At 31.2% G+C, this 15807-nt stretch overlaps 1 protein-coding gene and 1 non-coding gene across 3 annotated transcripts; one reads left to right on the top strand and one right to left on the bottom strand.

Annotated features, from left to right (window-relative positions):
- Window positions 1-3006: 3006 nt before the first annotated feature.
- On the top strand, window positions 3007-10145 carry LOC108335895 (uncharacterized). 2 transcript variants are annotated; one of them, XR_008245802.1, is made up of 5 exons: window positions 3007-3331; window positions 3631-4876; window positions 5108-5200; window positions 6478-6588; window positions 6799-6826. XR_008245802.1 is itself a non-coding variant. In XM_017572096.2 (5 exons), exons 2-5 carry the CDS (start codon window positions 3641-3643, stop codon window positions 9881-9883), a joined length of 1644 nt encoding a protein of 547 aa, XP_017427585.1. In that variant the 5' UTR covers window positions 3012-3331; window positions 3631-3640; the 3' UTR covers window positions 9884-10145. The 2 variants fall into 2 exon arrangements, 1 of the variants encoding a protein (XP_017427585.1); XM_017572096.2 differs by lacking the exon at window positions 5108-5200 and adding an exon at window positions 9737-10145 and having other exon boundaries at window positions 3012-3331; window positions 6799-6948.
- A 1808-nt stretch (window positions 10146-11953) lies between these two features.
- Window positions 11954-12034, bottom strand: TRNAL-AAG (transfer RNA leucine (anticodon AAG)). The gene has a single exon. It is a non-coding gene; the product is annotated as a tRNA-Leu (tRNA).
- Window positions 12035-15807: the final 3773 nt, after the last annotated feature.

The raw sequence follows: 15807 nt of genomic DNA on the forward strand, positions 1-15807 counted from the left end.
CATGAAAAATAAAAGTTTTGATGATGTCCAAATCAAGTCTCAGGTACTCAAGTTGCAAGAAGAATTGTTTGTGTTAAAGCTTTTTGTAATTAGTAGAGTTATGTATAAGGCTCCATTTATTGTTTGATTTCATGTAAGTTATGCTTTAAAATTCATTTTAGAGTAAAAAGTCTTTGCAATAATTGATTAGTTACTTAAGATAATTGATTATCACAAAGAGGTTTTTAAAGGTTGCTAAAAACTCATTTTGTCTCTGGAATAATCGATTACCAGCTCATGATAATCGATTATCCATAATCGTTTATGACTTACTATAATCGACTATACGACCCGCCGTTGGAGTTTTTAGGTATGTTTTTGGCGGTTGTGTATTTATTAAATGCATAATCGATTACCATAAGTGGATAATGGATTATAACGCGAAAAATAGCTGACAACATATTTCGAGAGGTGTTTTTGAGTGAGATCTTTATATATTGGTTTGAAACTCTCAATCTAATACACGAAAACATATGAATATTTTGTTTTGTGATAAGTGTTAAACGATCAAGTCACTTGGACTAGTGTTATATTAGGAGTAGTGAAACTCGCATAACCCTTAAGATTGCTTAAGGGAGAACTTAGCCTTAATAAGTTCCGAGAGAACCAATATAAAAATAAGTTTGTCTTCTTGTTTTATTTTCTAAAAACTTTCCAAAACGCTTTTAAAAATATTTAAGTATTTAACACTACTTGAAAACCGTCTAACCCATGCAATAGTGTTTAAAACTTATTTGTGAAAAAAAATTCAAAACTCTATTCAAACTCCTTTTTAGAGTTTTATCGTGTTTCATCTTTAACTTGTTTGATTTGTTATATTAAATTGAAAGGTTGAAGACTAGATGAAGTTTGATCTACTGATATTTTTTTTTAAATTATTAATTAAAAATAAAAGATGTTTAATCTTTTTTCATATTATATTATTAAAAAATATAAATACACAATAAAGTTATAATTTAAACCATGAATATTTACAAATTAGTTTTTAATTATTAATCAACTATAATAAACTATATTACTAGAAAATAAATAAACTATAATAATATAAAGGGTTAAATAAAATTTTGGTTCCTTAATTTTTCACTGAAAATTGGAATTAATCTATCTTTGGAATTTTGGACTAATTTAGTCTCTCATCTTTAGAACTATATGAATTTAATTATTTTAACCAAATTTTGTTAAGTTTATTTGAGATTTTAAACATATTTTTTAATTAATATCAAAGAAAAAAAATGTGTCAAACAATATAAACAACTCAAATCTTATCATGAAATGTGTTTAAAATGTCAAATAAACTTAATAAAATTTGACCAAAAGAACTAAATTCACACATTTATAAGTTAAAGGACTTAATTGGGTCAAAGTTTAAAAAATGAACTAATTTCAATTTTAACTCTTAAAATCATATTCAACATTCTAAAAATACCAACAAAATTACTAATCTACTTCAAATTTTGACACATGTCCATTTCATTTCATGGGATTTTTTTTGTCATTTTGCATCCCAACTATTATTTAATTGACTAACATATTTCCAGTACCTTTATTCATGTACTAAAACATCACTTATAAAATATTCATATTACCCTACAAAAATATCACTTTAAAATTACTTATTATTATTAATATATATTATTATTGTTATTATTATTATATATTAATAAATATCCAACAAACTTAATAATCTACCCTATTTCAAATTTTTACACATTTCCATTTCATTGGTTTTTTTTTGTCATTTTACATCCCAACTATTATTCAATTGACTAAAATATTTTAGCTTTATTGATCTACGAAAATCTCACTTATAAAATATTCATATCACCTTCTTCATTTACAAAAATATCATTTTAAAAAAACTTATTATTATTATTATTATTATATATTATTACTATTATTATTATATATTATTATTATTTATTATTATTATTATTATTAATATTATCAAGTATAATACTAGAAAAAAATATCCAGCAAATATACTTATCTACCTCACCTCACTTCAAATTTTGACACATTCATTTCATTGATTTTTTTTTGTCATTTTATATAAAACTACTACTTAGTTGATTAAAATATTTTTAGTATTTTTATTGGTTTACGAATATATCACTTATAAAATATTCATATTTACAAAAATATCACTTTAAAAATACTTATTATTATTATATATTAATATTATTATGTTATTATTATTACTATATTTTTAAGATTATTATTATTAGTATTATTATTATATTATTATTGTTAAATAATATTATATTAGTTATTGTTATGATTATATATTATTATTTTTTAATCTTATTATAATTATTATACGTTAGTATTATTGTTATTATTATTATACGTTAGTATTATTGTTATTATTATTACTACTGTTATTATTATTATTTTATTGTTATTATAAAATAATATTATTTTTATTATTGTTATTATTATATAAGATTATTATTATAATTATTTTGAATCAATTCAATTTTTACAATATGTTTGATTAAGGAAGTTTCTAGAAAAATAATTTGACAAAATTCTTATAATTAAATATTGAAAAAAAGAGAGAAGCGAATGATAATAATAATAATAATAATAATAATAATAATAATAATAATAATTATAATAATAATTATACATGACACTAATAATAATAACTATGCTATGATTATTATTATAATAATTATACATGACAATGAGTTTTAAATAAATAATAATAATAATAATTATTATTATACTTTTTAAATTAAGATATTATAATTTTAAAGTGAATTTTAGAGTTTTTTTGGTATTTAAACAAAATAGAGTGAGATTTATTGGAAAGAAAATTTTAAATTACATATTTAGATGATTTCATGTGAGGAAGTTGTATGCTGCCTGACTTACCCTAACACAACCTTCAAAATAAAAAATTAAATTTTGGGATTTTCCTATATGTAAAGATATTTATTTATTTACCATCAAATCTCATCTTTGCAATTACATCCGAGGGCCAGAAGCGATGATGTAGACATAACTGTGCGAAGAGGAGCTTGGAATAAAATACACATAAGTAAAATGGGGGGAGTGCGTGACTAAGAGGCAAAACGGGATGCGTAATTGGAAAACCAAATCCAAAATTTCAAACAATCAAAAGTTTTCGTGTTCTGAGTTGACCTACCTTCGTTCAGTTTTCAGCAATTTTTAGGCTCTATTTCTTCCTTTTCTCTCTTTCGCCCAATTCCATCTCCAATTTCACAATCTTCCTCTCTACGCTCGTAAGCTTCTTCGGTCTCGATTTCGATTCGATTGTTTTATGGAGGTAGGGTTCCGTTTCACATTTTATTTTCCCCAATTTTCTCGAACGTGGTCGATTCCATGCACGTTTTCCTTTTCACTACACCCATTTCTTGCACTTTAATTAGGGTTTTTGTTCGGTTCTTAGAATGTTAGTGTGGATTATTGGCTGTAGGGTTACGGATAATGTGTTCTGAGTCAACTTTTGATTAAATGAAGTATTTGCGTGCTTTATTTTATTTTTTTCTGTCGTGAGATATTGGATATTCGAGATCTTTTTTTCTGAATAACTATCTGTTTGTGGGTGTGATTATTGGTTTGCAGATATAGATAGATGACGGGAAAAGGCGTCTCAAGAGAGCACTTTCAGCCCAAGACTTGTTCTGGGAAGAGAGAGGATTTTAGAAAAATTGTGTTTATTGATGTAGACAGTGATCAAGTTGATGAGGTGGTGATCATAGATTACCCTGAGTTCATGTCTAAGTCGCATGGATCCGGTGCCCCGAGTAGAGACCGGGTATGTACGCCACAGAGTGTTATAAGCATTGATGATGACGATGATGAGGAAAGTGATGATGCGGAGATTCCTGGAGTTGTTGCTGGAGGTGTTGGGGAATTGGATAGCGATGCCTCATCTACCAAAATGTCTTCTCCAGACTCAAGTGCTGTGCGAAATTCTATTGACATAGATGTTGATGAAAATGGTGTCCGTGAAAAGGAGTCTGAATTTGATGGGGTAAAAATTCCGAAAGCAGGGCCCGGAGAGGGTACTTCAAGAAATCGCTACGGTTTGGATGGGTCTGAAAGTGAGTCATCAGATAGTGATTGCTCTGATTGCGAACTCATGGATCGGGAACAGTGGGAAAAAATTTCGGTTAAGAGAAAACGCACTGGGTTTAATGACCAACCTTGTTATGATGAGCATGCTAGTTCTTCTGGATTACATTTTAACAATACTGTATGCACTGATATTGATGAGAAAAATAGGAATCGGGAGAGTGCTGGGGGTGCAACTCATTTTTGTCCCACTAATGGTGAAAATGTTGAGAAGAATCGATCTTCCTTTCCTTCTGACTGGGAGACTTTTAAATCTTCTTTGTTTGAATTCACAGAGACGGAAATGCAATCATTGCACCACAGCTGCGAAATTGAGCACGGAAGAAGTACAAGAAGCAAAGATTTTTCTCCTGGCATCCAGAATGAGAGCAACGATTTCTGTAGTGATGTTACTGGTGTTTCAAGGTTCAATAAAGAATTCAGTGGTGAGGAGTGTGGCTTATCGAACTTGAATCAAGAAGAGGCACATAAAAATCGAGTTACCAATCCTGAACCTACATTGAAGAGTAAGGCTGACTCTTTATTTGATACGAATTCTAAGTGTGCCTCTACTGATGAAAGACATGTTAATTGTGATGGGCCTGCTTTAAATGATCATCATTGTGGCCTTACTGGCACTACTTCAAATGAGAGAGATATAATTAATGAAAGAGAAAAGCTTAAGGAGACTGATGAATATAAGCAAGCAATGGAAGAGGAATGGGCATCAAGGCAGCTCCAATTACAAATTCAGGTAATACAAACATCTCATTATTTAAATGTTTTATGCACTTGTTTGGGTAAGAGGCTTATTAACAGTTAAGAGCTGATGACTTTAGTACCAGTTTTATAAGTACTCTATTTAATAGACGAAGGTCTTTCAATATATGATAAGATGAGCCAAATAATCTTGGGGGAAAGTCTTTCAATTTATGATCTCGTCTCTTCAAATGCGTGTGCTTCGTGATCTCACTCTTTGAGACAGGAAAATTGGTTGTGCTACCTTTGCGGGAGCGTCACAAATAAGCTGAAAAGTGCATATATAGTTGGCGGGGAAAATTGGTTGTGCTGCCTTTAGGTAAGCTTCACAAATAAGCTAAAAAGGGCATATATAGTTAGATGGGAAAATTGGTTGTGCGGCCATTAGATAAGCTTCATAAATAAGCTAAAATGTACATTTAAACAAACACTTTTTCAGCTGAAGAAGTGCTTATATGTTAAAATAAGCCCTAATAAGCTCAACAAAAGCTCTTCCTAGGGTCCCCTCATTCTCTTTTGATTTATGCCCTTAGATGTCTTGGCTCTTCAAAATGTGTTCTTGGGGTCTTACAAGTTGACGAGGGGCCAATTAGTTGTGTAAATGTCAATTCCCTTTAAATGTCTAGTTTATTGTTCAGAAAAATCTAACTTTATATTTAAGCTTTTGTTGGTGTTGAACTTTATATTTATTGGTTTATTTTCGGGAAATAACCTCTTATTTTGCGTAAGCTCTCTCACAAAGCTGCCAAAAGTCAGGTATTATTTTCTCAAGATCAGCTGAACCAAAACTTACCACAAAGAGAAAAATTGGTTATAGAATATATAAGGAACTCGTAGTTTGGATCAGGGCTGCATAATAGACATCTTTTTAGTAATTCAAAGCAAAACACCTAATCTTTCCAAATTCATTGTGGTGCCAGAGGAACCCTTATGTGATATTTTGTTACATTTATGGAAGGATGAACATTCTCGCTGTACTTGGTTTTTAATGAAAGATTGATTTGAATTATTGTCTATCTTTGTGTTTGAGATTAATGAAATCAGAATCTGTTTGGCTAAGTTTCCAAATTTGGGAGTGATAATTCCAAATAATATTTTTCTTCTTACTTTTTTACTATTTTAAGTTCAAGTGGCATTTACATTATTCCACTTGTCCTCATACATCTCAACTAAATGATATAGCAGAAAAGAAAATATGTACTTTGTTGAAACTGTTCCTACCATGTTTCTTGGTGCTAATGTACTAGGCCATCACTGGGGGAATGCCCTCTTCCTCTCTTGACAATTACATTCCATATACTATACTCTTTCTTGATGAACCTTTATTTCATGTCTCTCCTTGTGTCTTTGGGTCTGTATTTTGTTCATGATTCTTCCCAGGTTGGGCAAGCTTTCTGGAAGAGCCATCACGTGTTTTACTAGAATTATCATCTCTTAAATGGGTATTGATGTATCCAAAATGATTATAAATATGAAATCCTAACAGAGGGAAACATACTCTCTCAAATTCATTCTCATCTCTTTATATCTTTCTCAAGTATGATTATGATGTCATGTGATTCATTATATTGAGATTTCGTGTGCTTTTCTTTTCAGGCAGAGGAAGCACAGATGTTACGAAAAAGAAGAAAGGCTGAAAAGCGCGAACTGGATATGCAAAGAAGGCAAAAGGAACGCATTGAAGAAGTGAGAGAATCCCAAAAGAAGGTTGCAATTATTTTTTTAGTTTGCACTGAAGCTATTTCTTCTGCTAATTATCCTTCAATTTACCTTCTAGAAATTCCTTCACCTTTTAATTATGCATGACCAGTTGAATGTCTCCTTTCATGCTCACTCTGGACATAATATAAATCATTGAATTTTTTTACTAACCGATTATTTTTCTTTCTGATCTGTGGCAAATAATGCCGAATTCAGGATGAAGAATTTATGAACCTGAAAGAGCAACTGCGGGTTGAAATACGGAAAGGGCTTAATCATTTGGAGATGCGATGCCATGATATGACCTCATTGCTTCGTGGCCTAGGAATACATGTGGGAGAAAGCTTTACCCCTTTGCCCAATGAGGCAAGTTGTGTTTATATATATATATATATATATATATATATATATATATATATATATATATTTAATAATATATCATTCTTGATCAAACTTGACAATTTAGAGTCCGTATTGTTTGAATGCTATGCTATATACTTTTTATATTATTTAGTATATTTATACTATGCATTGTTCAAATGAAATCACTTAAACACATAATTAAATTCTGAGATCATGGTTGCTATTAGATATTTTCTATTAAGAAATCTGGTTAGTTAATACTCCCCTGACAACATTTGTACAAAAGTGCTTATCGTTATGGAATTTTCCCCAAAGACTGATTCTTGATCATACTTTTGCCTCCAGTCTTCGCGCCCCTGTGGAGCTCCTCCAAGTCCCTTGCCATCCTCATGGCAATCATCAATTCCCGCGGATTAAGCAGTCGCACTTGATTACGAATCCGCTCTTGTAATCCGGCCATAAAGTATCCCATCAGTTGTTCTTCGGTCACTCCTTTCGTTTGACCCACCAAGATTTCAAAATCTTGGATGTATTCTTCCACGGATCCTGATTGCTTACTGACTGCCAATCTCTCGAAGACAGATCTTTTGTTTCGTCCTCTGAACCTGATCACCAACGCCTCCTTTAAGCCGGCCCACGAACGGTTCCTGGCCTTCTCCCTCCAAAATCTGAACTAGTATCCGACACTTCCCTCCATACTGATGTAGGCTAGGCACACGTTCTCTTCCTCTGACACTCCTTGTAATTCAAAGAACTTCTTAGCTTTGTTGATCCAATTCAATGGATCAATTCCTTCAAAAAACAGGTAACTCTACCCTTTTTCTCTAATTTGGTTGCTCCTGAGCACCACCCTCTTTCTCGCCTTCCTCTTCATCCCGCCGGTCCCTCCTTTTCCCGTTGACAGACCCTTGGCTTCCATCCGAGTTGCCATCTAGTTGTCGGTCTCGTCCTTCCATCATCCTCATTAGTTCTTGTAAATCCTTGCGTATTGCCGCCGTCTCCGCCTCCAATCCCCCATGGACATCTCCACGTTTTCCAGTTTCCCTTCGACTGCAATCATTCTTCCCTCCATGATGTTCTTCACTCCTCTCGATCAGTATCCGACAGGTCGGACCAATTGTTATGTACCTGAGTACGAAACCTAACCAGAACAACTTCTCACACACTCACAACACGTAACAGAACAATGAACGAATGATAATGAATCTCTTTTATTGATGGTAATATCTGAATAAACAAAAGTAAACAAAGATAACTGGGAGCATAACCTCCCTCACAGGACTCTAGCTGCCTGTCAACAAAACTCAATAATCAAAAGCATGCCCTCCACCCTAGCGTCTAGGCTTTATTTATATTAAATATTTTCCTAGAATATAGTTCTATTTACTATAATTAACTTATACTGAATATTTTCCTAGGATATAGCTCTAATTATTGTAATTAACTTGTATTGAATATTTTCCTAGGATATAGCTCTAATTATTGTAATTAACTTGTACTGAATATTTCCCTAGGATATAGCTCTATTTACTATAATTATTACTAAATATTTCCCGCTTATCCTATCTGCTGTCCCAGTTAGGATAGTCACTCTTCAACTGATCGGCTCAGAGTTTTCGCTGCTTCCCATCAGTCCGCTCGAGCTTTCACCGTCTTCCACCGTTTGGCCTGACCTCTCCCTGCCTTCAACCGTTCGGTCTGGCCTCTCCTCGCTTTCCACCGTTCGGCTTGGTCTCCCGCCTTCCACCGTTCGGCCTTCTCCTTCTTCCTTATACCTTTTTCTCTCATATACCTTCCAACCCCTAACAATATCTAAGTAGCTTGTGAATTTGAGTTGTTTACGGGTATTTGAATATTGGGGGTTCTCTTGTTATTGTTGATCTTAGTTATCAACTCTTTTAGATAATGACTGGTGTACTTGGTCATGGGTTAGAGTCCCAAAGGATCTGACATTATATGGTAATAAAGTAGTAGGATCTTGGTTATGGTTTGTTCTGAAATCGGGAAGGTATACAGTCATTCGATCGGTAGCCAAGGAGGCAAACATCGCATAAAAGACTATATAAGAAAATCATGATTGACATTGCTTGGCCTAAAACTAGGAGGGTACACGTGAAGGATTACACTAGCAGTTAGTTGAACGATCGATAGGTAAACAATATATAAGATTGACCATAATAATAGATACTCCATATTTTGAATAACGGTTAACCAACTCAATTTAAAATTGAAAGCCCATAAAATCGGGGAAAATAAAAGGGACCAACACCTTTAAATGCTATGGTAATGGGTGATATCCTGGTCGCTGTATGGCTGATTTTGTGACCGGATTATTATCCATTTAAGAAAAAATTACGGGCCTTTCCTGAAATGCAAATTGAGAAACAGGAGTGAATCAGTGCTTGCTGTCCAACTTTCTCGTACTGGATAAATAGTCAATTTGATCTCTCAATGTTTAATATCCTTCAATTACATCATGCTCTTAAGTTTCACGGGATTATTGTCTTTAAGTGTAGTTTTAAGGACTGATTCGATGCTAATTCATGTATTCATGCTATATATAATATTTGTATTATTTACATAACCGGAAACTATATCTGATTAAGAACTAAATTGACAGCACTGGACACTCATGACTAAATTGACCATTTACCCTTTAGATAGAACGAAACAACACACACACACATACATATATAATTATGTGTCAGATAATCGTGGTTCCGACTTCTGATTTACCGAAAGCCCTTTGCTGTTTTTGATGCTAATGTTTGTCTGTTGATGGACATTTCAGGTTCAAGCAGCCTATAAACGTGCCTTGTTTACGTTTCATCCTGATCGTGCATCAAAAACTGACGTTCGTGCACAGGTTGAGGCCGAGGAGAAGTTCAAGCTCATCTCTCGCTTGAAGGATAAGTTTCTGTTGACTTCTTGTCACTAAAGCTAACAACTGATTAAATGTGATCGTCCGTAATTGGTGTTATAATTGAAGCGCTTTTGCTTCATAGAATCGTAGCTCATTGTTGGTATTCATATCTTAACTGTATCTATTAGTAGTCTCCCCCGTTCATTCCCCCAAAATCTACAGCAGATAATAGGTTAATGGACTATAAAATATGTGAACATTTTTTTTCTTATTAGAAATGCCATTTTTTTTCCAGATGGACAGTAATATTGATATTATTGTCCTCTCATCTTGCTAATCATTTGCACACATTTTTTTCAAGGAAAATACATGCATTAAAATTCATTGTGAAGAAAATCATGTCAGTTTGAGGAATGCACTCCGTAAACCCATTGCCATCAACAGGAAAAGATGTGCCTAGAGATGCAAGAAGACGAACTGGTTTATTCTGACCTGCCAAACATGTTGACTGACATTTTCTAAGCTAATCTGCAATGCTCCAAAATTATAACCAAGTTTGGCCTCATTTTTCTTCAAGCAGAATGCTAATAGTGAAGAATCAGATTGAGAGATGCCACCGAAAAGCTAAGGCTTTGGCAGCGGTCAAGGCTTGTTGAGACCCCAACATCTGCAGTTTTCCAAACCTTCCAATTGCAGGGATGATAATGACGCTTCATATACGAAATACAATCACATTCGTTCTTTGAATTCAGAAAAATTAAGATAGTTGTCAGTGACTTGTGTGCTTTATATAAGGTTAATTGACCCACTAATGTTTGTGATATATAATATATCCACATCTAATATTTAAATATTATATTTTAGAAATCAATTTATATACTTCAATTTAACTTTTTATACCTGAACTGTAATTTCAAAAGTTGGAGAATTAAAACCCACAAAAGCATTATGAGACCAAAAACTGAAAAAATTACTCATTTTATAGGTATTAAAATTAATAATTTTTAATTCTAGAGAAATGAAATATAATTTTTTTATAGGACAAAATGAAATGTGCTTATTATTAAAAACAGTTAAATATTCAAAATAAGTATCTAGAGTGTGAAATAAGCTTCTAAAACATAACTACATCTATCACTTTAATCCTTAAATCAAATAAATTTTTGAATTTTGAACTATAACCATGGATAAATTATACTTTTTAAACTATTTTTTTTATAAGTTTCTTATTTAGATGTTAATGTACAAGGTGTTACAAATTTGGTAAAATAAAATGATGTTTATCTCTTTTCTTTTGAAGTTGAGGCTGGTTGAAGTGAATATTTAAAAACAATAATCTTTTTGCCAAGCTTACACTTCCACAAGTCTAAACCAATATCAATTGGACATGGCCGAGCAAAAACATTTCAATCACAAATAAATAGAGCGTATTAATGGCTGGCTTTGGTATCTACATTTAACCCACATTTATAAAAGTTATTCATTGCGTAAATTGTTTAGATAATCCTTTAACATATATAGACTATTTTAAGTAATATTTTTAAAATTAAATATACTTTTGGTTCTAAATTATTATAAAAGAAAATTGTTATTTTTCTTAAACTAAATTATGAAATATTTTGTCTTTGTATTTTTTGAAAGGCGCTTAAAATATTTTTCTAATAATAAGTTTAATAGAAATTATAATATAACTCAACATAAAAGAAGGAATATTTTAAATTACTTTCATAAAATATAAGAATAAAATACTTTATAATTTAATTTAAAGTCAATCATAATTATTAATAATGAAAAATATATTTAATTGTTTTTTCTAGTTAGGAGTTCGTTATTATCTTAATAACCATCTCTGCCCTTCTTCATTAGTTGAAGTTGGTCATTTTGTTATATTTGTTGTTCCTCCTAAAGTGCCAACATCACCACTCAATACTAAAATTTCATACTCATTCCAGTGGTATCCAAATTCAACTCATATTTTTACCCATTCTATGCAGTTTGTAGCTTTTAAATATAGATTGGACCGACCTATAAATTAATGAATAAATCAATATTTTAAAACAATAATTATAATGTAAAAGATATATTATTTTATAATATATTTAGCTGTGTTATAAATAGATAAGGAAAGAAAAAATGAAATTTAATTGTTGAGAGTGGGATTTGAACCCACGCCCTTTCGGACCAGAACCTTAATCTGGCGCCTTAGACCAACTCGGCCATCTCAACTTTGATAACAAGTTCAATTTAAATTATAGATAACTATTTTATAATGAATTTGTTAGTTCATAAATAAAACAAATCAAATTAATTGAAATTATTGAGAATCATATATATTAATAAAATATTTATGCATTGAGAACTTTATATTATAATTAATATATTATTTCAATATTCATTTTTTTAATTGGAATTATTTTATATATTAAAATATTGAAAATCATCTGCTAATTAATCACATAATCAGATGTTTCTAAGAATGTTGTAATAATTCAGTAAAATCAAGTTGTGACAACTTTCTTCCTAACTTTATGATTTTTCAAATGTTTGACACAATAGTTATTTCTTTTTCCAATTTTAAACAAAATGTGGAGGAATAAATTTTGTGTGGTATTATCATTTTTAAAATTTCTAAAACAAGTGAATTAAGTTATTAGAATGTCTAAAGTTTTTTATTAAATAATTTAATAATTGATATACATTTTTCTATACAAAATATATGAATCTTTTTACGTAAAAATATTGATCATTCATTTTTGTAATATCCCATTTTTAATAGAATATTATTAATTAATATTCAAAAATAAATAATTCATAACTAGAGGAAATTATTACCATCATCCAAAAATAATTATAACAATAAAACATAAGCAAGATGTATAATTCTATAAATTTAAAGATTATAACATGAAATAAAATATCTCTTAAAAGATATTACTAAAAAAAGTAACTCCAAACTAAGAACTAGGGTTGCATCATCACTCTCTTAAGGTAGATTAACTTCTATTTATTCATTTACTTGTTGGGTACAAACAAAGTCCCACCTCGGATAAAATAAGAGATGAACATGAGTTTATATACACATAAGATACATCCATTGGTAAGAAGTCTTCAGATGTGGTACCAAAAGCAAATCTTGTAAGATGTAGATAAGAGGAGAAAGATGTTTAGCCCTATAATTCAGCTTGATGATGAGTATAATACTTGGTGTGTGAAGCACCAAAGTTTATATGCACCAAAATAACACTCTTAACACACAAAAGCCATAACAAAAATTATTTTTATTTTATTTAATTATTTTCCTTGAGTATCCAAAAAGCATGTAATAGAGAAAATGAAAATGAAAGAAAGGAAACAAAGCTTCATTTATTAAAAAGAAGAAAATAATACAACACTATACTTTTGAATGAATAGAAGATTCCTATATTGGAAAACAAAAAAGAAAGACGCTTAGCACTGTAGAGGAAGATTCTTAAGCGAAATTAAAGCACACAAATTAGAGAAGAATTTTCAATAATTAATTATACTTATACATAATCAATTATTAAAACAATATAATTTATACTCTTCTAAATACATCCAAAACCAAAATTTTATGTAGTTACTAAGCCGATTATATCTTGTGAATATAAAACTTAACAAACCTTTTCAATCTATCTGAACACAAGCCGACGTTTTCTATCTGACCATAAGTCAATCTATTTTATTCGGTCATAATATTTTAACTTAGTATATTTTACATCAAAAAATTAGATTATAAGATAATGAAACACTAGACCCACCTTAATCCTTTAGGTGAGAGTTTATAAATATCGTAATTATTTTATTAATAGTACAATTATTGAGATAAATAATTTAAATTTATGTATAGTAATTTGGAAAGTATATCAGTCCATCTTTATTCAATTGTAGAAAGATAAATATCCAGTGAAGAAAAAGAAGAAAAGTTGACACAAGAATAATTAAGAAAGTCGGTAAATATCTTCAAATAATATACTTGAATATGTAAGAACACTTTCCATTTTATCTTTTCAAAGAAAATAAAATTGAACAGTGAGAAGAGGAAGGGACGTAGAAAAAGCTTCACCGGACGAACTTTCAAAGCTTCTTTGCTTTTTCATTTTTAATTTGATTTTCACAATTATGCAAGAATTTAGAAAACTTGTTAACGAAGCAGTTATCAATGCAAGTATAATAGTGATTGGACAGAGTACAGTGACTGATAATTTGGAAGTTCGGTTTACATGGATCAAGTTTACTTTGACTTAGACCAAATATCTTCTTTGAGTTACATTAAATTAGAAGGAGATAAAAAACCACAACAAATTATAATATAGAAAAACTGAAACAAAATACTGCGATAAGAAAAATAAAAATTGCTATAAAAGTAATCTATTTCAGTAGATTGGTTTAAACCTACTAGAGGTAAAAGGAGTCGAGTTTCATTATATAATTTTGTTGCTTTTAAATAAAGTTTTGACTGCAATTTAATCGACCTAAAAAATATGGAAAGAAAATAATTTTTGATTAAAAATAGTATTTCTCTATTTTTAATATAGATTAGTCAAGGAAGGGTTAATAATAATAACATGGTTAAAGAAAAACACAATTTCTCATAACCACACACTGATACGATTGCATCTCAACAATCATTTGATTCTTTGATTGCCTTTGATACACCTAGTTCAGAGTTTCTCATATTACTTCTAACCATGTTTCTACTAATAATGATCCTATTATTGTTGAACCAGTTATACAATTCCATGATGATTCTAATGATTCTGTACAACATGTTGATCAACCTGCTAGACTTTCAACTAAACTTAGGAAACCACTTGCTTATTTGTCTATGATTGTTCACCTCTTTCTTTTGCTAATACTTTCGACTGCACTCGTTATCCTTTACATTCATAATTGTCTTATTCCAATTGTTCCGACTCTCACACTGCTTTTTGCATGTCTTTATCTGCCATCATTGAGCCTACCTCTTTCAAAGAGGCTTGTCAACATGATCATTGGTAGTAGGCCATGCTTGTGGAGATTCAAGCTCTTGAGAGGAATCAAACTTGGTCATTGGTTCGATTGCCACCAAAGAAAAGGGTTGTTAGTTGCAAATGGGTCTACAAGACTAAATTGAATGCAGCTGGGTCTATAGAAAGATATAAGGCACGCCTTGTTTCCAAAGGATTCACACAAACCGAAGGCATGGATTTCTTTGAAACTTTTTCACCTGTTGTGAATATAACCACAATCAAATTTCTTTTCTCCATTGTCGTTTCTCGCAAATGGTTCTTACACCAGCTTGACGTTGATAACGCTTTCTTGCATGGTGATTTAGATGAAGAAGTTTATATGAAACCTCCTCCAGGTTTGATCCTCCCAGAACCTAATTTGGTTTGCAAACTGCACAAGTCTCTCTATGGACTCAGACAAGCTTCTCGCCAATGGAATTCTAAGCTCACATCTGCTTTAATTTCTTGTGGTTTTTCTCAGAGCCCTACTGATCATTCTTTATTCATTTGCAACTCTGCTACTTCTTTTACTGCTCTATGTTGATGATATAGTGCTCACTGGTGATAACATAGATGATATTATTGATGTTAAGCAGTTTTTAAATCAGAAATCAGAATCAAAGACTTGGGCAACCTCAAATATTTTCTTGGTTTTGAAGTTGCTAGGTCACGACAGGGCATTATTTTGAATCAATGAAAATATTGCTTAGAAATCCTTGCTGAATTTGGTCTCACTGGATGCAAGCCTGCCCACTCTCCTTTGAACCCTAATGATAAGCTCAAAGATGATGATGGTGATCTTCTTCTAGATCCTACTTCCTATAGGAGATTAATTGGAAAATTGCAGTATCTTACAAATACCTGTCCTGATATTTCTTTTGCTGTCCAACAAGTTAGTCAATTTATGTCTAAACCAAGATCCTCTCATCTCAATGTTGTATTCAGGATCCTGAAATATCTCAAAGGATGCCCTGGTTTAGGCCTTTTCTA

Source organism: Vigna angularis, chromosome 10, assembly GCF_016808095.1.
Source record: "Vigna angularis cultivar LongXiaoDou No.4 chromosome 10, ASM1680809v1, whole genome shotgun sequence".
In the NCBI taxonomy this organism is placed as follows: Eukaryota; Viridiplantae; Streptophyta; class Magnoliopsida; order Fabales; family Fabaceae; genus Vigna; species Vigna angularis.